General features: G+C 39.4%; 1 protein-coding gene and 1 long non-coding RNA gene across 10 annotated transcripts in view; one reads left to right on the top strand and one right to left on the bottom strand.

Moving 5' to 3' along the window:
- GOLGA4 (golgin A4) overlaps positions 1–19,913 on the bottom strand; it is a 124,243-nt gene extending 104,330 nt beyond the window's left edge. For 5 of the 9 annotated variants that reach the window (XM_037847247.1, XM_037847263.1, XM_037847255.1 and 2 more), the window contains exons 1-3: positions 19,616–19,913; positions 8,940–9,029; positions 2,069–2,167 (exon numbers count right to left, since the gene is read on the bottom strand). In XM_037847247.1, the coding sequence (XP_037703175.1) occupies positions 2,069–2,167; positions 8,940–9,029; positions 19,616–19,687 (261 nt within the window). In that variant the 5' untranslated portion in view covers positions 19,688–19,913. The remainder of the gene's footprint in view (positions 1–2,068; positions 2,168–8,939; positions 9,030–19,615) is intronic. The other 4 variants (XM_037847281.1, XM_037847288.1, XM_037847315.1 and 1 more) reach the window with 2 other exon arrangements.
- On the top strand, positions 18,893–23,755 carry LOC119542504. The gene is made up of 3 exons (XR_005218486.1): positions 18,893–19,212; positions 19,563–19,727; positions 20,573–23,755. It is a non-coding gene; the product is annotated as an uncharacterized LOC119542504 (long non-coding RNA).
- Positions 23,756–25,214: the final 1,459 nt, after the last annotated feature.

Below are 25,214 nucleotides of genomic sequence, written 5' to 3'. Positions count from 1 at the left end.
AAATTGTCTGAAAATACCATTCTATCAAACAAGCACACCACGACATTTAAAAACCTTCACTCTTTGCATATATACTTTAATCTATGTATTAAAGTATATATACAGGCTTTAGCAAACAGCTAAGAGAAGTATTGGCCTAAAACATCCCATAAATTTAAATTAGGAATCTCTGGAAGCAAAATTAGAGACTTTGTCACTATCTGGAATGCTTCTTCATTTCTGCCTTTACAAAAAAAAAGTTCACCTGTCAACTTCCAAATGCCCCTTCTTTTATGAGATTTCATATGGCTTCTTCAAAGAGCTAACACATTCCCTCTGCCTGTATTTTCTCTCATGAAGACTTAATTTTTATGCATTGCAAGTGGAAGTTAACATCTTTGTCTCCATACTAAGCTATAAGCTTTAGAAGGGCAAGAACCCTACATTTTCATCTTTTACCCAGGATCTAACATTTTACTGATTCGTAATAGGGGTTCAAATTATGCTTGTTAAATGCTTAATACCTTAGGCAGTTAGTTTCTTCATTACAAGACCTCTGCAGGCCTTTTCCCAGAGAGAAGTCTAAGTTACCAATACTTTCTCCTGGAGGCAATGCTTAGATAACAGGAAAACCCTTCTGAAGTGCATTTAACTTTTAAAGCACACGCAGGTTCTCTGCTGAATTTGTCGTTAGTTACATTTTATTCAACCTTTCAACAATCATTTTTTGACTGCTGAGCACAAGGAATATAGCGATTTTGATAAATCTGGAGTAACGAAAGGCTTTTGTTTTGTTTTGTTTTTTAAACTGAATTAAGGAAAAGAGTCAGCAGCTAGTAAGAAATTAGAACCTTACTCAATTCTTATTCTGGTATAGCTTATGCTATGGTTTCCCTTAGCTCCATAGGAAGAAATAAGTTTTCATCTGAACAAATACAAAATTTAAATAAGAGTAGAGAAGACTTTTAGTCTACTTAAGCAGTTCTAAGTGTCCACTTTTATATTAATAGCATTTTTTGACAACAGAATAGGTCCTCAATGCAAATTATTTTTATGAACTTATGACAGCAGGCCTAGGAGATGCTCTCCCTTTTTTTTTTTTTTTTTTAAGTTTTTTATTACTACTATGTGTAAAGCAATATCATTTTATGTTTTTAGAATAAGTTGGTAACTCCTCCCTGGTTGGGACTCCTAAGTCCCTCCCAAAGCAGTTTTGAAAATAGTGAGGTACTTGTAGCCAGAGCCAAGGAGAGACCACTTTCCCTGAGACTCAAGCTAAGACATCACTGGAAATCCAATGTCCACTCTGATCCACTTTCTTTTCTAAAACCAAGTTTACCATGTAATTTAGGGCTGATACTGGTCCTATTCATACAAAGTCTTAATCCCAGTTTGGTCAATGTCTAATCTAACACCATAAACTATCCTTACTGTATAATCAAATTTTAATTTGCTAAATTAAGAACTTACCAGATATTTTAAATAGGGATAAAATCCACCTTCCTGAGGTAAAATTATATAAAATGAGATTCAAATTTTTATAAATTCAGTCAGTTAAAAATAATAAGGCAAGTAATTATTTCCTTTCAGATTTGTAATACATAGATTGGTCCTCTTCCAAAAGAAGCTGCAATTATTTGTTATAGAAGCCACTTACCTATTCTACGTTGCTTAATATGGATTTACATAACAATGCATTTTCCCCTAAAAATGTAGGTCACATCTTAAAACATTCTAGGCCTCCTACCAAAAAGTAGAACACAGATTTCTAGCAAAGCATGTCATTTTTAGTTAATGAGCAAACATTCCCTTGGGAGAAAACATAAGCATTTAGACCACGTGAAGGTAGTCTTCACTACGTTAATGAAAACGGTGTTATTTTCTTGCTGTTAAAAAAGCTACCAAGAAGCACACCAGCCATCAGAATTCATCAATTTACACTCTGATTTTTTAGAGCAGGGTTAGCAAAAGGGCACAGAAAATGCTCTGAGAGATGGTAAGTGGCAAGCAACATGAGATTTGCTTCTAGAATTACCAAATTACTTTGCTTCCCCACAAAGGGAACGCAGAAAGCGGTGGACGGACTCACCACGCTGTCAGTCTGTGTTTTAGGCTGTTTGGAGGAATCCAAAGCAAAGATAGTATACTCAGAGAGAAAAGCAGGCTCTGCTATCATCCCGGCTAGTAGCTGTCTCATTCAGTATAATAAGCAGGGGTATAAAGATAAAACAAATGATGAAAAACAAATCATAATGGCATGTTGCAAAGTGTTCTCACCACTTTGGCACACATAGTACTATAATGGTCTCTTGGGTTTGTGCCACCATTACCACCACACCATCCACAGAAATAATAAATTGGTCAGAAAGGTTGAGAATAGGGATGAGTTGATCAGTTTAGGATCTCAAAGACCAACTTATACACAAGTTGCTCATTGGTACATAAATGATATATGCAACAGGCACCACAGCACAAAGCATGTCTGGCAATTTGGTTTAAGAATCCATAGCAATAAATGCAATACACAGTAAAGAACATAAAGCCTTAGTGTAATATCCATAGATATTGAGCCATTCATTTTTACATATTGAAAAAGATAGCACGGAGATTTGTAGAGACACTAGAACACATAAAATTTTGAATTATCATTTACTTGTACTTACATAAAAAAAAAATTTTCCTCCAAAATACATACAGAAGACTTTTGAAATGGTAATTTATATTATTTTAAGGAAAATTGCTGCCGTACTAACTAGATCCTTTGGTATATATTCTCTTCTGTGCTTCAGTTTTCTTTCAGAAATTGTATACTACATACCAAAACACTAACAACCATGATTGAGATATATAAGAAATTATAATCAAAATGAGCTTTTTGATAATGGTGGTGACACATTTACACATGATAAAATTGCATTGAACTACACACACGATGAGTACATGTAAAACTGGTGAAACTGAATAAGCTCTGTGGATCTCAGTTTACCAATGTAAATTTTCTTGTTTTGAGAGTATATAATTATGCAAGGCATTACCACTGGAGTAAACTGGGTGAAGGGTATACAGGCCCTCTACATTGTTTTGGTAACCTCTTGTGAAATTCTAATTATTTCAAAATAAAAATTTAAAAAAGTGAATCTTTTGAAAGATGAATTTGGTAGTTAATATATGTTGTTATAATAAAGAACCCATATCAGAAAATAAAATGCCCACAAGAGCTTAAGATCTTACATTTGTCATCTCAATACTATAGGGTTATGGATTCTTGCTTAGAGCCATCACTAACTCCGTCATCTGGTCCTATGTTTGAGACCATCTCATAGGTAGGACAAACCTTTAAGCCTTTTTTGTTTGTTTTTCTATGTTAATAACTGGTACTCAGATAGGATTCAAGAACTGACTTTATAATAAACTCTAAAATTTAGTATTATTCGTAGCATGCTAAAATACACTAAAAGCCTATTTGGCTCTTGGGAATCATCCTAGCCAAGTTTCTACTTTGCTGAAGATCTTCCTCTCCTTGAACTCACAAAGGTCATGCTTTCAATGTGATCTGAAATCCTAAATTAAAAAGCTACACAAATTCACTCTTCTTAGGCTTCCAAAGTTAATTTTTGAAACACTCTTGCCTACACCTTGTAGCCCATACTCAACAGGAAAGAGTATATTTGAAAATTTAAGAGAAATGCACAAAAGCTAATGCCCAGTATAGAAAAACATGTTGACCAACATTTCAAAACGTGTTACCAAACAGCCCCCAGTCCAAGTAAAAGCAGAGTATATGAAAATTACTTTCCATTCACAGCCGCCTCAAAGCCTTTCTCCCTACTTGTCCTTGTCATTTGTTTCTTATGCCTGTCAAAGTCTCAAAAGCACTGGTTTTCAAATATTCTCACTAAAACATCTCTCACTCTGTTTAAATTCTGATCCAAATCTGCTAAGAATCTAATCCACCTCATCTTTCTGGTCTCCCACTGAAGCCACTATTAGGGTTAGTACAACCGAAGAACTTAACATTTGCTTACTGAAGGCTTTCAATCCATTCTCCATTTCAATCCATTCTCTTACTCTCACCATATGAACATGTATTTCTTTCCCTTTAATCTCTGTCCTCTCTGTGTTTTTAGTAAGATTACTTAGTATTCTTTTCAAATTCCATAATTTTCTCTGAAACTGGGACCAGTCTGAGTTTTATTCTGAATTACACTTTTATTTCCATTTTTTCTAATTTCTAATTGGATTTCTAATTGGTTCTACTTCATATTTCTCTAATTCTAGTCTTGTTTTAGTCAGATTGTTTTTTCTCAAAATTTTCTGTTCTTTTATAGAAAATTATTCCTTTGTCTTACTGAGAAACTTGTTTTAAAAGCTTTTGCAGGCCCGAGACCCCTGGGTGACCGCCACATCTATGGCCCAGACCAAGTATCAACTGTTCCTAGCAGGTCTCATGCTCCTCATGGGCTCCGTCAACATGCTGTAGACCAAGTGAGAGGACTAGTTTGTGGCGAGGGCTGCAGAGGCAACAAGGAACACAACTTTCAGCATTCCTTCCTCCAGGCAGTGGGCATGTTCCTGGGAGAATTCTCCTGCCTGGCTGACTTCTACCTACTCCAGTGTGAGCTGTGGGGCCCTAGGATTCCAGCGTGGACCCACAGCAGCCCCATATGGTACTGTTGTCATCTGGGCCCTGAGCCTGGCACTCGGCAGGAAGGCCTTCCACCTGATGCAGATTCTTGGCTTCCTCATCCTCTTGGTGGGTACTGCCTTCTACAACAGGCTGCATCACCCACTGCTGACCTGCCTGTCCAGGACCCAGGCCCCAGCAGAGGCAGGTGAGCATGGGAGACTGGTGAGCTGCCCCAGGACTCCCATCAGCGAAGTGAGCTGAGCCTCTCCAGGGGGACTCTGCTCCCCCTGTATCCTCTTCCCTTACCTGGAAGCTGCTCAGCCTGAGTGCCCTATTCCCGGGGGCCTGACCCTGCCATGTCCCCACAGACCCTTGGGGCAGCTGCTTCCACAGAAGATGAAACAATACCCAGGTCCTCCTCCTTTCTCACCACCACCTCTGGATATGTGACCCAGTCCACACCATCCCTCCTGTAACACTGGGGCTAAGTCAGGAAGCCAAGTTGCACTGATTTGCAACCCTAATACTTCCCCTGAATCATGAGCTAGATTTGGTTCTCCAAAGAAGAAAAGTCAGTGAAAAGTTCAGAGCAGAACTAAGCACTGTAATTTCTAAAACTTGCAAGCTAAAACATCATGATATTCCCTATTCCTGCATGCAGATCTGGGTTCCAGCCCAGACTCTGCCACAGTCCTGGTGTTTGCTCCCTGCCTGTTGCCTAGTCTCTCTGGGCCCTGGTTTTCTGCCCTAGGAAATAGATGATGTGTGATTCAGCAGCAGGCTGGGATCCAGAGCACATCTGAACCTCAGGTCCACCCCCCCCACAACCTGACTCCACAGAAAACCCTCAAAGGTGATGCGAATAACTGCCATTTAGAATAATTCCAGTATCCCAAGCATTGTGCTAAGTGCTTAATAGGCATTCACTCTCCTAACAGCCTTTAGAAGTGAGGACAGATGAAGAAATTGTGTCTCAAAGAAGGTCACATGACCTCCGCAGGTCTCACAACTAATAAGTGGTGAAGCCAACATTCCAGCCTTGGTTTGTCTGATTCCAAACCTGTGGCTCCACCTACCAATTTCCCGTGGCTGGGATAGAAGCATCTTGTAAAGGTATCCTCCTGGTAATCCCATCCCGAAGAGAAGGGACTGGTACCAGGAACCCCAGATTGTTGAGCAGCTCTAATTCCAGGGTTTCTCACTCCTTTGGCAGTTCTGATAGTCTCAAACCATTTTTCTGAGCAACAAATCAAATGTTCTCCTTAAACCAGGTGCTGGACTGGGGGAAAATGTGGAAATATTAAACTTCCCCACCTGGGAATTAAAGATATTCTCATAAGCACTGGGGTCTACCAATTTAGAAGGTTGAGCCCTCAATGTTGGGGCTTCCCTTATGAACTTTGTTACTGCAGAGGAGAGGCTACAGCTACTTAAAATTTGCCTAAGAGTCACTCCCAGAGATCTCTTTTGTTGCTCAGTTGTGCCTCTCTCTTAGGAGCCAACTCTCAGGTAAACTCATTGCTCACCCCCTACATGGGACATGACTCCCAGGGGTATAAATCTCCCTGGCAATGTGGGACATGACTCGTGGGAATGAGCTTGGTCCTGTTATCATGGGATTGAGAAAGCCTTCTTACACTAAAAGGGGGAAGAGAAATGAAACAAAATAAAGTTCAGGGGCTGAGAGATTTCAAATAGAGTCAAGAGGTCATTCTGGAGGTTATTCTTATGCATTATATATCCTTTTTTAGTTTTTAGCGTACTGGAATAGCTAGAAGGAAATACCTGAAACTGCTGAACTGCAACCTTGTAGCCTTGATTCTTGAAGATGACTGTATAACTACATAGCCTACACTGTGTGACTGTGTGACTGTGAAAACCTTGTGGCTCCCACTCCCTTTATCCAGTATGTGGACAGATTAATAGAAAAATGAGGACAAAAAGTAAACAAATAATAGGGAGGGGTTGGGGGGCATGGGATATTTTAGGTGTTCTTTTTACTTTAATTTTTATTCTTATTCTTTTTTGTGTGTGGTAATGAAAATGTTCGAAAATTAATTGTGGTGATGAATGTACAACTATTCAATGGTACTGTGAACAACTGATTATACACTGTGGATGACTGTTTGGTTTGTGAATATATCTCAATAAAATTGAATTAAAAAAAAAAAAAAAAAACAGGCACTGGGGAAAGGGAGGCATTTGCCATGCAAAGCCCTCAGGTTGTGGAGGAACCCAGCTGGTTATGCAGTTGGTGGGGGAGAGGGCCTGGTTCTCCATTCTACCAGCCCTGAGTGACAGGTGCCCCCAAGCTTCTTTGAGCTATGTTAAGTATTGCAAGGAGATGGAGGAGGGTAGTGAAGACTATGGCTACAGGTCTTAAAACTTGGGGTCTTAAAATGTTGTTTTGAACTTTATTTTAAAAAAGAAAGGCAATCTGCCCCCCATCCCAAAAAAAAAAAAAAAAAAAGCTTTTCCAGACTGCTCTAATATTTTAATTTCATTTGAAGTAAATTTATATCCCAACTCCTGATTTTGATTTTACTGGCTGTCTTCTTAGCATTTTCTTTTTTTTTTTTTTGAAATTTTTATTTATAGACTCCTTTTAAGGAAGACATCATCTTTCTACTCTCTTGTGTTCTTATCCCTCCTTATCTAGACAATCTGATTAACTGGGCTCCAGTTTGGGATTTACTGCCCTATGGCAATGCTGGGTTTATCACAGACCCAGTCACTAAGCCAGTGTGAGGTCTGAGTCAATTCTTGGTCATGAGGGTTCGCTAGAGAACAGAACTTTCCATAATGGGCCACAAAGAGCTCTAGGAAACAGTTTGCAATACCTTTTCTCAATTTCCTTTTACCAGTAAGAGGAACCCCAACTTAGGCCTTTGCTTGTGGAAGTAGATATGGCTTCAGCAGCATAGAATACTTAGAGTCCTCAACCAGAGTTCAAAGAGAAAATTAAATCTTAATGCCTACCACCAAAGCATCCATTGCATCGAATGATTAGCTTATCTCCTATGCATCTAGCTTCATACCTAATCCTTGGGAGAACTGAGAAAATAACTACTCAAATCATTTTGTGTAAGGCCTAATTCTTTCACAGAACCCCAGATGCGAGCGGCTTAATGGAGGCTTGACCTGACTTTTGTCCCAACCCAGAGCCCTGCAGAACCAGGGCTTCAGTTGCTCTCAACCTATAGAGACGTTTATCTTGTTTATGAATCCAGATATGCCTCTTTTAAATTTTATGTGCCACATCTATGTATTTGAAAAAGAAAGGGAATCTCAAAAGCAAACCCACAGCACAATCTGACCAAAAGTTTTCCAGTTGAGGATTTAGCACATTAGGTGGCACAGCACTGTGATGGATTATGTCTAATAACCAGCAGTGCTCTCCAGTAAAAGAGCTTCTTTGAAATTCCTTGAGAAACTATTACTTATTTCCAGTGATTTTTGCATTTCTTTTTACTCATAGGAGATAAAAACTTAATTTTCATCTCTCATATATAATATGGGTGGGTGAGGGGAACCCTAAAAAAATTAGTGCCTTAAAACATATGTAAACTCCTCTGCCTTGAAGATAGACAGTCCAGACAATGTTTTATATAGCTGTTAATAGCAACACTTACTATTTTTTATCAATTAAACTCATTTCATCCTTAAAGTGGTAAAACTGTAAAGAAAAGGAAGGAAATGAATACCAAAAGTCACGATAGTGGTAATCCTATGGGGGCAAAGAGGGAGGAGGGAGGGTGAAAGTGCGTAAAAGTGCTGGCAATGTTCTTTTTCTTCACTGGAGAGTAGTTATATAGGCATTCACTTTGTGATAATTCACTGATGTGTATATTTATTTTTACCCACTTTTCTGTCTCTGTTTTATATTTCGCAGATGTATTTAAAAAAAAAAAAAAAGATTGAAAAATCTAATCTGAGCTATGGTGCCAGGAGTTAGTTATATAGTATCAGGTAAGTTATTTCTCAGTTTCCACTCACTTGCTTGAAAAATGTAGGGCTTTATTCCCTATGATGCTATATTAAACACAGAAATTAACCAATGCCAAAGTATTCTGAAAACTTAAAACATTAAATGGAGAGTATATTATCCTCTCAAGTTAAGATTCTTAAAGAAAACATATTTTACAAAAGCATACCTGTTATTTGGAAAAAAAAAAAAAAGAAAGAAAATTATGCTACTAATAAAAGCAATATCTAGGTAATACATAACTGACCCACCAAAATAACTTCCTATTTTGTTATCAATAGTAATCCTACATTTTAGATTAATAAGCTTCTGGTGAAAGATTTATTAGAGAAGAAATTCCAAACTGACCTCTCTATTGGGTGTACCTTCATCAAGCTCCTCTGAAAATGAAGATGTCCTGCTCCTGGTTCTTGTTGGTGTTGAAGAATTGGAAGAAGCCTAGAATGAAATATTATTGCACAAATTAGAAAGATGACACTGACTAGTATATTACATACCAGGTGCATGTTCTCAATCCATGCCTGAAGAATGGAGGAAAAAGAAAGGAAAAGAGCAAAGGTATGAAAAGCAGAAAAGGATAACTAAAACAAATCAAATAGAAGACCCAAGCTACCTACTGGGTGTTTGTCTCTTTCTGCCACCATCTTAGTCCAATTAATTTTTTGAGGGCTGTGTGTCCTCATATATAAAATAGGGTTGTGATGATACCAAAAAATAATATTAGGGGAAACTGAAACTAGGTGAGAATGTATGGAAATAACCTGTACTATCTTTACAATTTTTCTATAAATCTAAAATTTTTTCAAAATAAAAAATTTATTTTTAAAAAACTAAGGTTGCCAATTCAATCTTTAAGGTCCCTTCCAGCTCTAACATTCAATACTATAAAATGCACAGATAAATAGCACCTCCCCCCACCCCCCCATCTCTCTAATCAAGGGCCTTGCTTTGAACCTACCCCGTACAACCCAGCTGGATAATGAGATGCCAGACCATTCTGTTCTATGAAAGACAGCATGACTCTTATAATACTCAATACAAAAACACTCAAGACAAAGGGTCCAAATTTTAAACTAGAAGTTTGAGTTTGCCTCTAAAGTGAGCTAAAAACAGCCCTAAAAGAATAAAGTCAAACTTCAAGAACTCTCACACCTCCAGCAAAGTACATCTGAATTCACATACATAGAAATGAATAAGTATTCATAGAAATGAACACAAGAAAACTAGTGTCCTACTACTCTTTCATATTCTGTGCAAAAAAAATAACACACATAAAAGGTACTTAACAAGTATCTGTCAAATAAAAGAGTGAATGAATGAACAAATAGAAATCATGGTCTATCAAATCCGCACATTACTGCTGTGGAGAGACTGGAACTGAGAGGTCATGAGGAATAGCAGAAAAGGAACTATACAAAAGGTATTTTAAAGTGCTTTTTATATGCCAGCACTGTTTGGAATGTACTAAACAAAGTAGATAAAATCCCTGACCTCATAGAATTGAGTAATTAAAAGAATATGATACTGAGCCAAGATAAGACAAATACATCAGTAAGAGAAAGGCCAGTTTGTCTATGTGTGTGTGTGTGTGCATGAATATATACACATACATATTTAGTTTATCATAAACATTTTAAATCAGGACAGCTATTCAATAAAGAGTGTTGGCAGAGAGATGCCAATCAAATCCTTACTTCATACTTAAGCTTACATTAAAAACTTAATGTTAAAAACAAAATTGAAATAATAAAATGCAAGTCTATTTCTATAATCTCTGAATGGGAAAGAGATTTTGATGATAAAAGCAGAAACCAAAAAGAACTGTTTAAGTGGGAGGAAGGAGATGGCATCTACAAAATACCACAAAAATTTAATAACCTTTTTTTTATAAACAGCTCTTATAAATCCATTAGTTAAAACTCAAAAAACTCACTAACCCAATCTTCTTTTCATCTAGGGAGGTGACCTGAGCTCCACCAATCAGACCCACCCACATGAGACTGAGTCACAAGTGAGCAATGTGAGAAAACAGACACACAAAATTAAAGTTCATCATCTGTGGAGCAAGAAGATAGAGCTTCAGTCATCCCATCATGAGCTGTGCAGTGGAAGCTGCAGTGCTAGTGCCAAACTGAGGCAGTGCAGCATTCTTATTAGAACAATACCTACAGTGCTGCTGGACATTGCTGAGCCCAGCCCTCATGGAAGTTCTATAAACTACCTAATATTCTGTAATAAGCTTAACTAACTAAACTGAGTTCTGTTGCTTACAACTAAAAATTCTGGCACACACTCCTCCTAAAAGGTGAAACAGAAAAATCAAGACATGATAGATGAAATTAGCTATGTGAAGAAGCCACCTTAAGGGATAAGATATCCCCCTCCCCACCCAAAACAAAGTGGGAAGATTAAAGACTTAAAACTTAAACAACAAAACGGTTGAATGTGAAACAAAGCTGAAGCTTTATCAATGGTTTAAATGTCTAGAAAATGTATGTATTAAAGTCAATATTGTAATTAAAAAATGGGAAGAGAAAGAACAGGACTGGACAGTGTTTATCCTCAACTGAGACTAAATTAAAAATGTTCACAGCACTTCAGAAATAGCTTTCAATGAAGTTGAGGGAAATTTAATAAGCTCTTCCAAAACCCAAAGTGTTAATTTTCAAACTAGGACAACCAGTCCCTAGGTTCTCTGTAGGTGCTTCAAAGGCTACCACCACGAAGGGGAACAGCTCCAAAAGGCAGCCCCCAAGGGGATGGGAGTTTGGGGGGTAGGGGGAGTTAGAAAAGTAATGGAAGTACCGGAAATGTCCCTCGACCAACCAACTCTCTCTACTGTGATTGTCATCACCAAGAAAATCTTCTGGTTATTCATTCGTTCAGCTCTCCAATTCCCAGATATCAGGAAAGGGCTACTCTAACCAGTAACTTTCCAATCACTGGGAAAGTAGACCCCCAGCACAAATTTTAAAAATTGGTATTATGGCTTATATATGGCATATCTGGCTTTATGTGAGTCTAATCAGTCACTAAGAGCTTCACTGGCTTGGATGCACTGAGAAAATCAAATTTTGAGGTTTACAAAGTTGAAGAAAAAGTCCTAGAACACAGTCTCCTCAGAAAAGTAATACCCAAACCAAATTTTTGCTGATTAACCCTCATGGCCAATCTGATGGCACATTTCTACACTGTTTGTCAGGAAACACGATAGCATATTCAGGTTCACAATATTTTACTGCCCAACAACTGATTATTAAATGGCCAAAGGCCTTTGTGCTAGTTTGGAGCTGTTATGTACCCCATAAAAGTCCAGGTTTTTTTAATCCTTTCTTGTGGGGGCAGACCTATTGTGGGTGGGACCTTTTGGTTAGGTTGTTTCAATTGAGATGTGACCTAGCCCATTCAAGGTGGGTCTTAGTCCTTCACTGGAGTCCTTTATGAGAGGCTAACAGGCAAGTAAAGCAGGGGAGTATAGAGAGAAATGCCCAGAGACATTTGGAGACAGCCAATGAAATCAGAAACAGGAGAGAAGGACCAGCAGATATCACCATGTACCTTCCCAAATAATAGAGAAACCCCAGATGCCAGCAGCCTTTCCGTGGAGAAGGTACCGTCCTCTTGATGCCTTAATTTGGATATTTTCATGGACTTAGAATTATAAATGTGTAACCTAATAAATCCCCACCAAAAAAGCCAACTCATTTCTGGTATGTTGCTTTCTGGAAGCTTCAGCAAACTAAAACAGATCATGGTACCAGAGAAATAGGGTGCTGTTATTTGCAAATACCAAAAATGTTGGAATGGCTTTATAAATGGATAAGGGGAAGATTCTGGAAGAATTTTGAGAAGCTCAATAGAAAAGGCCTAGATTGCTTTGAAGAGACTGTTAATAGAAATATGGATGCTAAACATACTTCTGATGAAGTCTTAGACAGAAATGATGATGTGTCTGCCAACTGGAAGAAAGGTGGCCCTTGTTTTAAAGTGGCAGAGAATTTGGCAAAATTGAGTCCTGGTGTTGGGTGTAAGGGAGAATTTGAAAGTGACGAGCCTGGATACCTAGCTGAGAAAATTTCGAAACTAAATATGGAAATATGGTTTCTCCTTGTAGCTTACAGTAAACTTCAAGGGGGAAGGGCTAAGCTTAGAACTGAACTCTTGGGTACAAGGAAACCAGAAACTAATGGTTTGGAAAATTCTGAGTTTCCAGAAAATGAGTTCCCAGAGAACAGAGCCCCATGTGAGGATTTAACCAGTCAGCCATCTCAGAACAAATCAGGATTGGAGATGGAGTTATCCAAAAAGGATCTGTGAGAAGTCCTATTGTCTGACAGTTGGGACCCCTCTGTGCTACATGCTAAACCAACAAGTTTGTTGTGAAATTTGTATAAATGGAACAACTGTCAGCCTGGACTAAAAGGGACAGACTGAAGGAAAACTGAATTCAAAGGCAGAACCATGGAAGCTGAGGTCTGGAATCAAGAAACCTCAGGCCAGGAAAGCGGACCGACCCTTGCACACGGAGAGGGTGAGTTTGCCCCAGAGGTTGTGGAGAGCAGCCTTCCTCCCTGTTGTTCAGGAAGAGTGCTGCCACCCCAGGCCTCAGAAAGGGTAGAGCACATTCCCCAGCGATTGGGGAGAACCTGGCCACAACACCACTGTTCAGAGAGGGGTGAGCCTGTGCCCCAGAGATGGCAGAGAGTCCCCTGCCACCCAGATGCTTTAAAGGGTGGAGCCGAGAACAAAGTGTTCTCCCCAGTGCTTGGAAATGTTGAAACCCTCACCCCACTGTTTGGAGAGAGCAGGGCCACTGTGTAAGCCCTGGGGAAGAGTGGGATCACTGCTCTCTCAAGCCCCAAGGACAAAACATCTTTCCAAAGATGACTCTCAGACTCTGAAATCTAATGGAGCTTACCCTGCAGGTTTTCGGAACTGTTTGGAACCTCTGACCCCCGTTTTCTTTCCAATATCTACTTACTGAAATGGAAACGTTTATCTTATGACTGTCCCTCCTTTATATATTGGAAGCAGATAACTAGTTTTAAGTTTCACAGGTCCACAGCCAGAGAGAATTTTGCCTTAGGACAATCCATGCCTGTAACTGATTTTGAAAAGATTTTACACTTATTTATTGTTGCTGAAATGATTTAAGGCTTTTGTGATATTGTGATGAAATGCATGTATTTTGCATATGGAAAGAACACGTCTTTTGGGGGTCCAGAAGGTGGAGTGTGCTGATTTGGAGTGCCATGTACCCCACAAAAGTCCATGTTCTTTTGTTTTTTTTTTTTTCAACACATAAACATTGTTTACTCTTTTTAACATTTTCCAACTTACTCTCTGGGTCAAACCAGATTCACTGGTTTTCCTAAATTTGTTAAATATTGTTTGCATTTCTTCCTTTTTTTTTTTTTAAATCTTCGTTTTATTGAGATATATTCACATACCATGCAGTCACACAATACAAATCGTACATTCGACTGTTCACAGTACCATTACATAGTTGTACATTCATCACCTAAATCAATCCCTGACACCTTCCTTAGCACACACACAAAAATAAGAATAATAATTAAAGTGAAAAAGAGCAATTAAAGTAAAAAAGAACACTGGTGCCTTTGTCTGTTTGTTTGTTTGTTTCCTTCCCCTATTTTTCTACTCATCCATCCATAAACTAGACAAAGTGGAGTGTGGTCCTTACGGCTTTCCCAATCCCCTTGTCACCCCTCATAAACTACATTTTTATACAATTGTCTTCGAGATTCATGGGTTCTGGGTTGTAGTTTGACAGTTTCAGGTATCTACCACCAGCGACCCCAATTCATTAGAACCTAAAAAGGGTTGTCTAAATTGTGCATAAGAGTGCCCACCAGAGTGACCTCTCGGCTCCTTATGGAATCTCTCTGCCACTGAAGCTTATTTCATTTCCTTTCACATCCCCCTTTTGGTCAAGAAGATGTTCTCCATCCCACGATGCTGGGTCTACATTCCTCCCCGGGAGTCATATTTCACGTTGCCAGGGAGATTCACTCCCCTGGGTGTCTGATCCCACGTAGAGGGGAGGCCAGTGATTTCACCTTTCAAGTTGGCTTAGCTAGAGAGAGAGGGCCACATCTGAGCAACAAAGAGGCATTCGGGAGGAGGCTCTTAGGCACAATTATAGGGAGGCCTAGCCTCTCCTTTGCAGCAAGTCTTCCCAAGGGTAAATCCTGTGGTAGAGGGCTCAACCCATCAGACCACCAGTCCCCTATGTGGGTCATGTTCTTTTAATCCATTTTTTGGCAGCAGACCTATTGTGGGTAGGACCTTTTGGTTAGGCTATTTCAACTGAGATGTGACCCAGCCCATTCAAGGTGGGTCTTAATCCTTCACTAGAGTCCTTTATGAGAGAATAAAAGGCAGATAAAGCAGGAGAGCATAGAGAGAAACATCCAGAGACATTTGGAGACAACCACAGAACCAGGACAGAAGAGACAGCAGACATCACCTTGTGCTTTCCCATGTAACAGAGGAAACTTGGATGCCAGCAGCCTTTCCTCAGAGAAGGTATCTACCTCTTGATGCCTTAATTTGGACATTTTCATGGCCTAAGAACTGTAAATTTGTAACTTAACAAATCCCCATTGAAAAAGTCAACCCATTTCTGATATATTGCATTCTGGCACCTTTAACAAACCGAAACAGCCTTAATTTTTATATATATGTGCTGGTTTGAATGTATTATGTCCCCCAGAAAAAGCCATATTCTTTGATGCAATCTTGTAGGGCAGATGTTTTAGTGCTGATTAGATTGGAATCCTTTGAGTGTTTCCATGGAGTTGTGATCCACCCAACTGTAGGTGATAACTCTGATGAGATAATTTCCCTGGAGGTGTGGCCCTGCCCATTCAGCTTGGGCCTTGATTACTGGAGCAGTATATAAGCTCAGACAGAAGGAGTGAGCTTGCTACAGCCAAGAGGGACACTTTGAAGAAAGCCCAGGAGCTGCAGATTAGAGACAGTTTGAAGATCGCTGTTGAAAGCAGACTCTTACTCCAGAGAAGCTGAGAGAGGACAAATATCCCAAGTGCAACTAAGAGTGACATTTTTGAGGAACTGCAGCCTAGAGAGGAACATCCTGGGAGACAGCCATTTTGAAACCAGAACTTTGGAGCAGACACCAGCCACGTGCCTTCCCAGCTAACAGAGGTTTTCCGGACACCATTGGCCATCCTCCAGTGAAGGTACCCGATTGCTGATGTGTTACCTTGGACACTTCATGGCCTTACGACTGTAACTGTGTAACCAACTAAACCCCCTTTTATAAAAGCCAATCCATCTCTGGTGTTTTGCATTCCGGCAGCATTAGCAAACCAGAACAACACATATATATAAATTAGTCACTGTGGTAATTCTAAGATAACCCCCAATAACCCTAGCCCTACAAATATGAGGAGATATCACTCCTATGATTATGTTATATTACACTGTCAAAAGGATTATGCACGTATATTTAAAGTTACTAATCAGTTGACTTTGAGTTAATGAAAAGGAAATCATCTGGGTGGGTCTAAGGTAATCACCCAGGCCCTTTAAATCGGGATCTACAGGGCAGAGGCAGAAAGCAGAGATGTACTCCTGCTGGCCTGGAAGAAAGCAAAATGACTATGGAAGCCACATGTCATGAAACTGAGCGCAGACTTTAGGAACAGAGAGTGGTCTCCAGTTTAAGCCCAGCAAGAAATGTGAACCTCATCCCTTCAATCATGAGGAACTGAATAGTCCCACAACTACGGGAACATGGAAGAAGAACCTGGAAGATGAGAACATGGCCCAGATGACACTTCAATTTTAAGTCTTGTGAATCCCTGAACAGAGAACTTTCCTTTGTGTAGCCACAACACCCTATGGACATGACATCACACTGGGAGTACCTGTCTCCCCCATGGTACAAAGACTACATCTACCATTCAAAGCAAACGCAACACTGAGCAATAGCACTGGCACATAGCTACATTGTTAAATAAGTAAATGCTCTACAATTACAAAGTACTTTCAAATTAAGTGAGAGGAAGAGGTAGCAACAAACAAGATTTAACAAAGGTCTGTGAATACTAAAACTTAATATAAATATAAATATATATATAAATATATATATACACACACACACACACACACACATATATGATGTTGTGGTGTTGGAATAGCTAGAAGGAGGTAAATGACATGCTGGAACTGTAACCTCTGTAACATCCTTTGAAATTTGCTCTACAGCTATTTGTTGAATTGTGCTTTGAAAGTCTTCACCTTTCTATATACAACCTATATTGCACAATAAGTAAAGACCTGAAACTGTAGAACTGTAACCCATAACAATTTTTGAAGAAAGGCATATGGCAGACAGCCAGGGAGATTACAAAATAACTGCAAAAAGTAGACCAAGAACAGACAAACAAACAAATCCTCTTGAGTAGGTAAAGGGAAACTGCATTTCACACACCATTAAATCCTTGACAGCATGGTGTCTGCAACACAGAATAATTTATCCTCAAAAATGATGATCCTGAGTCATCAAGAACAGGTAATATTAATCAAATTCAAGATCCTCTGCTTAGGAAACCGGGATCATGCAATCCGTTGAAAAAAGATTGTCATCCAAAAGGGTTTGTTTGTTTGTTTGAATTCATGCTTGAAAGAAATCCTTAACTTTCTGAAAACAATTTTCCAGAACTTCTCATTCCTTACGTTTTTAAATAGCTGAGGATCTGTGACAAGAATAGAATCAAGTTTCTATCAGTAGTTGAATACCAACAATTTATTTTTGCGTTCCTAATAAATATACATATTTTCAAAAATGTGAATTTACCAGAAAGGATGGTTTTAAACCTTAGATATACACAGGGATTTTATTTGATCCAGACGCACTATCTCACCAGAGGTTGGCCACTACAACAACACTAAACTGTAGAAACTGGAAACTTTCTTAGCCTATAACTAGCTTTCTTCTCATTATTTCTAAAAACAACCTCTCTTTCTTACTGCACAAAAGCAATTCATTTTCATGAAGAAAAACTAACATAGATTTAAAAAAAAATACTCATAACATTTCACTAGCACATTAGAATATATATTTCCTAAACTACTTTCATTATCTGTGTATATAGATATATGTATTTTTTCCACAAAACTAGGATCACACTTTACATGCTACTTTTTAATCTATCTTTTAACACAAATAGCTTTTCATGTTAATTGTACTTTTCTGTGGGCTCTAACACTCACTGTATGTTACTAGCCAAGTTACTTAACCTCTGTGAGCATCACTTCATCTATAAAAGAATAATAGTAGTATCTACTTTCTAGGTTTATGTAAGAGCTAAATAAAATAACCCATGTAAAGCACTTAACAAAATGCCTGGCACATAGTAAATACCCAATAAATGTTAACCTTTTAAGGCTGCATAATAACCCACTGCCTGGTACAATTTATTTAACCAATTCCCTACTGTTGTTAAAACATTTTTAGTTAGTTTTTACCAATTGTAACAACATTGAAATTAAAGTTAATGTAGCTAAGCCTTTAATATTTTCTAAATTATTGTCTTAAAGTGAATTTTTGGAAGTGAAATCCTGGATCAGTGATATTTTACACATTTCCAAATGTGCCTTATATTCACTAGCATGCCCATTTACCCACATTCCTTGTCTCTGCCTCATTTTAAAGTTTGTTTGTTTTTTTTATTTCATAGCTAAGAATGTTTTGGAAAGTTAAAAAGATTGCAGTAGATGATATGAAAACTAAAATCTTTACTATTTAAATTTTGATCACTATTTGCACTTGAGATAACGAACAAGCCTTCAGAGTCATGTTTCAATGTTTTTCTCAAACACTGTTTTACTCTACACAAGCTTTAAATTTTAAGAGAACAATTTCAATTTATTTCAGAATAAACCCAGTGCAATGGTAGTTTAAATACAAAATATATGTTATGTTAAAAAAACTATTAGGAACAACTAGTAAAAACTCATTAGTCAAAACTGCCTTTACTGTAACGCAGGCAAAGACCAGAAAGAGATTTGCTCAATCTGTTGAGACAGAGAACGGCTGAGAAGAAATTTGGCAGCCCTTCACTGATGAGACCATGTGTTGTTAGCCCCAAAACACACAATCATTGCGTGCTTGTGAGAAACTGCTTCTTTAAATTAACACTACTAACACGCCCCCTTTTCCCTGGAAACTGTCATTTCCTGAAGCAATAGCATTCGTGAAAAAGAAACGTAAACACTGTGCGCAGAGCAGCTAGTCTCTAGAAGCACAGGGAGCAGGGCTGTGGACAGCGCACAAGGCCTGCCGGGCTGCAGAGTGTCAGCCACTCCATGCGCCGCGGATCAACCAAGTTATGCGAAGCGACTAACTCGTGACAGCCTCGGGCGCTGGATACTGGCCACGCCGCCACCTCTCTCCGGGTCCCAACGCTCATGCAAGCAGCCTGGTCCCAGACGGCTCGACCCCCGGCCCTCGCCTCTGAGCCAGGGTTTGGGATTAGGAGATCTCCGTCACGGGTCAGGAGTCTTGAGGGATCCTAATTCCTCGTACTTAACCTCGGGTCGGAGATGGCAGAGGGGATCTCAGTCAAAGGTCAGATATTACCCGGGTTTTCCCACCCCGCCCTTACCCCCGGGTCGGGGTCTCAGACGGGTGGAGGGAACCTCCGATACGGGTCAGGAGTCATGCAAGAACTGAAGCCCTCGCACTCATCTCCAGACCGGGGTTAGGCTTCAGAGGGAAACTTTAACAGAGGTCAGATGTCACGATAGATCCGGCCACCGCCCTCCACTCACTCCCAAAGTTCGGGGATAGAGAGACGTGGGACAGGATTCCGGAGCGCCTGGGCCTAAGTGAACTCACTCCTGGTCCGACATTTGGGGGCGATCTGAAGGTTAAGGGTCAAGGGTCATGGAAGAACTTCCCCTCTTGCTCATTCCTAGCCAGATTAAAGGAGTGACGCGAACTGGGGGGAAGAAAGCAGAGATCACTGTACCTGACTAGGAGACAGCGCCTGCTGGAGCTGCTGCTGCTCCTCGCTGATCTTTTGCTTTAGTTTCTTGAACATGGCGCAGCGCGGGGTCCTGAGTGTGAATGAGACCTAAGCGGTGAGTATTCGGGGAGTCTACAGCAGAGACCACGGGGGCCGAGCCTCGTCGTCTCCTCCTAGGGCTCCCGGGCGGGTTAGAACACTCGTCCTGCGGGTGTCGGCGTCGCCGCCGCCGCGTCTCTTTCTTCCGGGTGCCACTGGCTGGCCTCGGCCCCCCATCCAGCCCTAGCAGCGGCGGCGGCGACAACGGCAGCAGGTGAATGGTGCTCTCAAGGCGCCTGCGCGGCCTACGTGGAGCTCGCCGAGGGAGCTCTACGGAGCGCTGTAGGGGACAAACACGAAGCCGGCTCCAGCACATGCGTGTTCGGGTGTCGATCCTCGACATGGGAGAGTGGGGGAAGGAACGTATTTCTCCGCGCTCCAAACTCTGGGCACAGAAATACCCCTCGAGAATCAACGGCCGGAGTGGGGTCTAGTCTGAGCACTGCCCTAATGCTCACCTGGGCTTTGGCGCTGCGAAGATGGGCGGGGAGAGTGCTGCGTCTGTTAAAGGCTGCGGGGCTGCCTTGCCTAGAGGGAAGAACCGTGTATGTGGGCGACCAGAGTGGGAAAAGAGGATTACTGAGGGAAGCTGAGGTAGACCCTGAAGGTGATGTAGACTAGTTCAGTATTTATTGTTAGGATTCTATCTTTAGTGCCTAGTATTCCCGACTGCTCCGCTAGGGTCCCTTCCCTGGACTTTTCCAGGGGTCAGGAAATGCCTGAGACGAGGTTTCCAGGGTCCAGTTATTGCAGGCCAATAATATAAGGCTTCAGTCGTTTGGACACCTGCCTTTATTCTGTACTTCACAGAAATTATATATATTTACGTATTCATATAGCAATCTTTGTTTCTCATTCTAGGTGCCAGGGTTCTATGGATGCTACAGTGAATAAAACGAAATACCTTCCCATAAAGACTTCACGTCCTAGTGGAAAATACATATTCCTAAAGATACCAAATTCACCCTTAACGCCTTCAATCATTCTAAGAGATTTTAATGTTTATGTGCCTAATTCAGCCAAGAATCTGAACTTTGGCCATCTGTGGACCCTCAAATCCACCTCAGTAATTGACTTCTGCATGTTATACCTTTGGCATCGTCTGAAATTGCTTGACATTGCCTCAGGTATCAGAGCTTGAAAAGTATACTCTGATTTCCACATTTTAGCAAGTTTTATTTACCAGCAATCATAAGAGCAAGCTGCTTCCTAAGATTCCATAGCCTGATCCCTACATGTGTTAGAACTGGAGTGGGTCCTAGTCTAACCATTGCCCTGACACATGGCCTCAGTCCTCTCAAATCTCATAGTGAACACATTACCAAGAGTTTCTTTTCTTATTTTCTCAAGAGTCCTTATCTCTCAACAGATTGTAAAGTTCATAGGCCTTCAGTTAATACCGGACTCCAGATGTCCAATGTGCATTTTCACCCCAGCATTCACAATTACATATCAAAGTTCGCTAGTTTTATATCTATACATATGTATGTGTATATATATCTGCGTGTGTGTATATATACATATATGTGGATCCTATCAAAGCAGGCTATAATAAATAACAGATGAATAACAAAAGATGTGAGATATCATTTAGAGAAACGAAAAGATCAGAGGAAGACTAATTATGTGGGGGAAAAAAGGGATATCCTCGCTAAGACAAAAAAAAGAGGGTGGATGGGGAAAAGGAGACAGGGTTGAAACCCTTCATCACATTTAACCACAATTTTGTTGACACATTAAGCCTCTTCACAGTGAGCCTATCTGCTTGAAGCCTCTACAACATTCACAGTCTAGGGTTTCTATTCTTAGTTAAACCTATAAATTACTCTTAATTCTTCAGCCACTTTGGATGCCACAAAATTGGATACAAATCACCTTCTGAAGGCTCTGGCCTTGGCCGACTTCTCAGAGTCCTGCACCAACCCAGCCTTCGCACTCTGACTACCCCTGTGTTCCGTGTTAGTATTTGAACTCCATCTCCTGACTATTGCCCAAGGACTGGCACACCTCACTGCAGAGCAGAAGTTCATTTGAAATGGGCTTGCATCCCAGTCATAATGATCAAGGTCTCATGTGAATTCCCAAGAGAACTAATACACATCTTTATCAACACAAAGAAACAATCTTCATTATTGTAGAACAAATCATATTGTCATTATTTTTCCACTCCTTCCAAAAGCAAATAACATCCCCATCTTCATGAATCAGGAAACTTTCAGAATATCAAAATCACTAGGGACTATGCCTCAGAAAATAGTTTTATATTACCAACTTTCTAAGCCTCAGGTAAAAAAAAAAAAAAGATATTAAAAAAGCTTCTAGTGGACAGTGGATTGTATATCATGGATGATTGTATGGTGTGTGAATGTATTTCAATAAAACTGAATTTAATTTAAAAAAAAAGCTTCTAACCAAAAGAACCAATATACAGTTGAAATCTTTAACTTAGATTGCTACTTTCTGATCACAAATATCAGCCTTTCTGCATCACCACACAATTCCCTTTCTTACTCCTCAAGAACCCTAGTTCCTGCCAACCACGTAGTGGTTAAGAGGATGGTTTTTTATGTCACCCTGATTTGGTTTAAGTACAAGTCATCTACATATTAGCTCTGTGACTTTTAGCACTCAGATAAACCACAGAGTGCAAAGTCAAACGCCTGAGGAGAGCAGGATGGTTATGATATGATGATAGAGTAGCAAACTAGATGCAAACCTCTTTAGAGGCATTTTTAAATTGCCGCAACAAAACGTCTCTTAGAATAAATCCAGCCCACAAACCAGATTGTGACCTCTGAGTCTTAATTCTCTGCCCTTCATTCTCCTTATCTGGAACATTTAATAATTCATAACGTTGTGAGGCCCAAAAGAGATGATGTGTACAGAGTGTATAGCTAATAGTAAATGATACTTATAATTCTAAGAGTTTTATTCTCTTCTTTTTTGTAAACACTCTCCCTGGGTAAATACCATCCTCTATATTTTGAGAGTTCTACCTAGATCTCTCCTTCTGAGCCCCAGATTATAGCCTCTCCACTAGGTTCTCAAGTCTGGGGGGACAAGAACCATACCTGTCATCCAACTCAGTCAGTATGCATTGTAATTGCTCAGGACCAAATTAATATTTTTTTCAGGTAACACCCTAAAATAACTCTTCTAAGTTTTTCTAAACAAGAGCAAACTTATTTGGCTAATTTTTAAGGAAAAGTTTGTTAAGAATTAGGAGGCATCTTTCTTGTCTGTCATTTTTCTCTTTATAGTGCTTTAGAGTGATTGTTGGAAAATATTCATTTCTGGATGCTCCATTATGTTTGACCTGTCCAGAAATAGGCATGGGCCTGGCTAGGAAATAATACCAAATAGATGAGATTACTTATCTAATTAGTTTTAACATATCCAACTATCTATTGGACATCTCCCCTTAACAGCCCAGAGGCACCTCAAAATTCAACATGCACAAAACTGAAATCATCCACTGTTACACTCCCCAACAGCACCACCAGACTTGTCCCTTCTGTGTTTTCTTTTACCATGTTGCTTCTCCCCTTCACAAGCTTGTTCTTCCTTCTGTATTTTATCCCTTGGCTGGTATCATCTCCATTTGCCCCATTGCCCAAGCCAGAAATTTGGAAGTCAATCAAGACATCCCTCTCTCATTCATCACTCATAGCCAGAGAATCACCGAGTCCTGTGTCTTGGACTCTGATGTATTTCTCATATTCATCCTCTCTTTCCTATTCACCCTGCTGCAAGATAATTTGACTCTCCATTATTTCTCACTACATAAATGGTCTCCGAGTTTCCACATTTGCTTCTCTCCAATCCACCTTTTATGTAGCAGATCTTATGCTCCTGCTGAAACCCCACCACTGGACCCCTTGTCCTGCAGGATGGTGTTCAAACTTGCAGGCAGCACAAGAAGCTCTCAGCAACCTGGCTCTTGCTTTCCCTCTTGCCACAACATCTCCACACTTTATACATCACAGCTCCAAAATGTCAAACTACTTGTGGTTCCCTTTGCACATCCTGTTGTTCCATACCTCCTCGCCTTTTTTTTTTCCTTAATTCCACAAGTTATATATAATGGTTGTGAAAATTTTAATGAGCACAGAAGTATACTCATTGTCTTCCATCCTCCATGCCTTTATACTTTTCTTCCTTTTCTATTTTTCTTGTCTACTTTTGATAATGCTGCTGAGTTGTCATCTCCTTTAAGCTTTCTCTGACCATCTGCCTCCACCCCCCACAAATCCCCACCCACATATCAGTGGAGTTCATCATGCTCTCCTGTAAAAAAAATACATATTTTTGTATGTAACAACAGTATACTCATTACAACAAAGTCAAATAAAGGTATAATCCTGTCCTTCCAAATAGCCTCCATTAATAATTCCATTCTTGTTCTTTCAACTTTTTATTTATTTATAAAAATATATAGAAACATAAGTTTATTTGTATATAAATATGTTGGTAGTTTTAATTGTTTTATTTTACAGAAATGGAGCATACGTACTTCACATCTTGCTTTTCTCATTATGTCATGAATATCCTTTCTAATCAGTACATGTATTTCAACTTCTTTAATGGTTGCAGAGTATTTTATACTATGAATGAAATATAGTTTAAAATTTCCAAACTGATAAACATTTAGGTTATCTCCAGTTTTTTGCTATTAAAAATCAATATTATCATGTTGCGTGAACTAAGCCAGACACAAAAGGTCAGATATTGTATGGTTTCACTTATAAGAAATAAACAGAATATGCAATTCATAGAAACAGGAGCAGGGAGAGAAGGAATGGGGAGTTAATGCTTAATGGGTACAGACTCTCTATTCAGGGTAATGGAAAAGTTTTGATAATGGATAGTGAAAAGTTTTGATAATGGAAACTTTTGATAATGGATAGCACAACATTGTGAATGAAATTAATAACACTGAACTGCATACTTGAAAGTGGTTAAAATGGGAAATTTTGTGTTGCATATATTTTACTTTAATAAAAAAATTAAGAATAAACAAATGTTTAAAAAACAAAGCAAACAGTTTTTATAAACATATCTTTGTGTATTTGTGATAAGTTTCTGTAGAAAATAGATTTCTGCAAGTGTAATTGAAGGATTCATCCAATATGTATGGTTAATGCCAACTCATCTGCAAAATATATACAATTTACGTTCCCACCAAGGTATGGGAAATATTTATTTCAGAATGTTTTTCATTCTTTGCCAATCAAATTGATGGCAAATGGTAGTTTACTTTTGTTCTAACTCCCATTTCTTTAACTATAAGCAAAGTTAGTATTTTAGTCATATGTGTATAGATTGGTATAGTTCTTTCACATTGTATTAGAAAAATCACGCAACCCAGATAATAGGTTTTCCTTTCCCCTTAAGGGACAACTCTTTCTAAGTATATATTTGGAAATAGAATGTTCAATTTGATCACTTGTTCTACTTTGCTAATGCTGCCAGAATGCAAAACACCAGAAATGAATTGGCTTTT

Source organism: Choloepus didactylus, chromosome 1 (assembly GCF_015220235.1).
Source record: "Choloepus didactylus isolate mChoDid1 chromosome 1, mChoDid1.pri, whole genome shotgun sequence".
In the NCBI taxonomy this organism is placed as follows: domain Eukaryota; kingdom Metazoa; phylum Chordata; class Mammalia; order Pilosa; family Megalonychidae; genus Choloepus; species Choloepus didactylus.
Note: the sequence above shows the minus strand (reverse complement) of the source record. Positions and strands in the feature narration are given on the sequence as shown.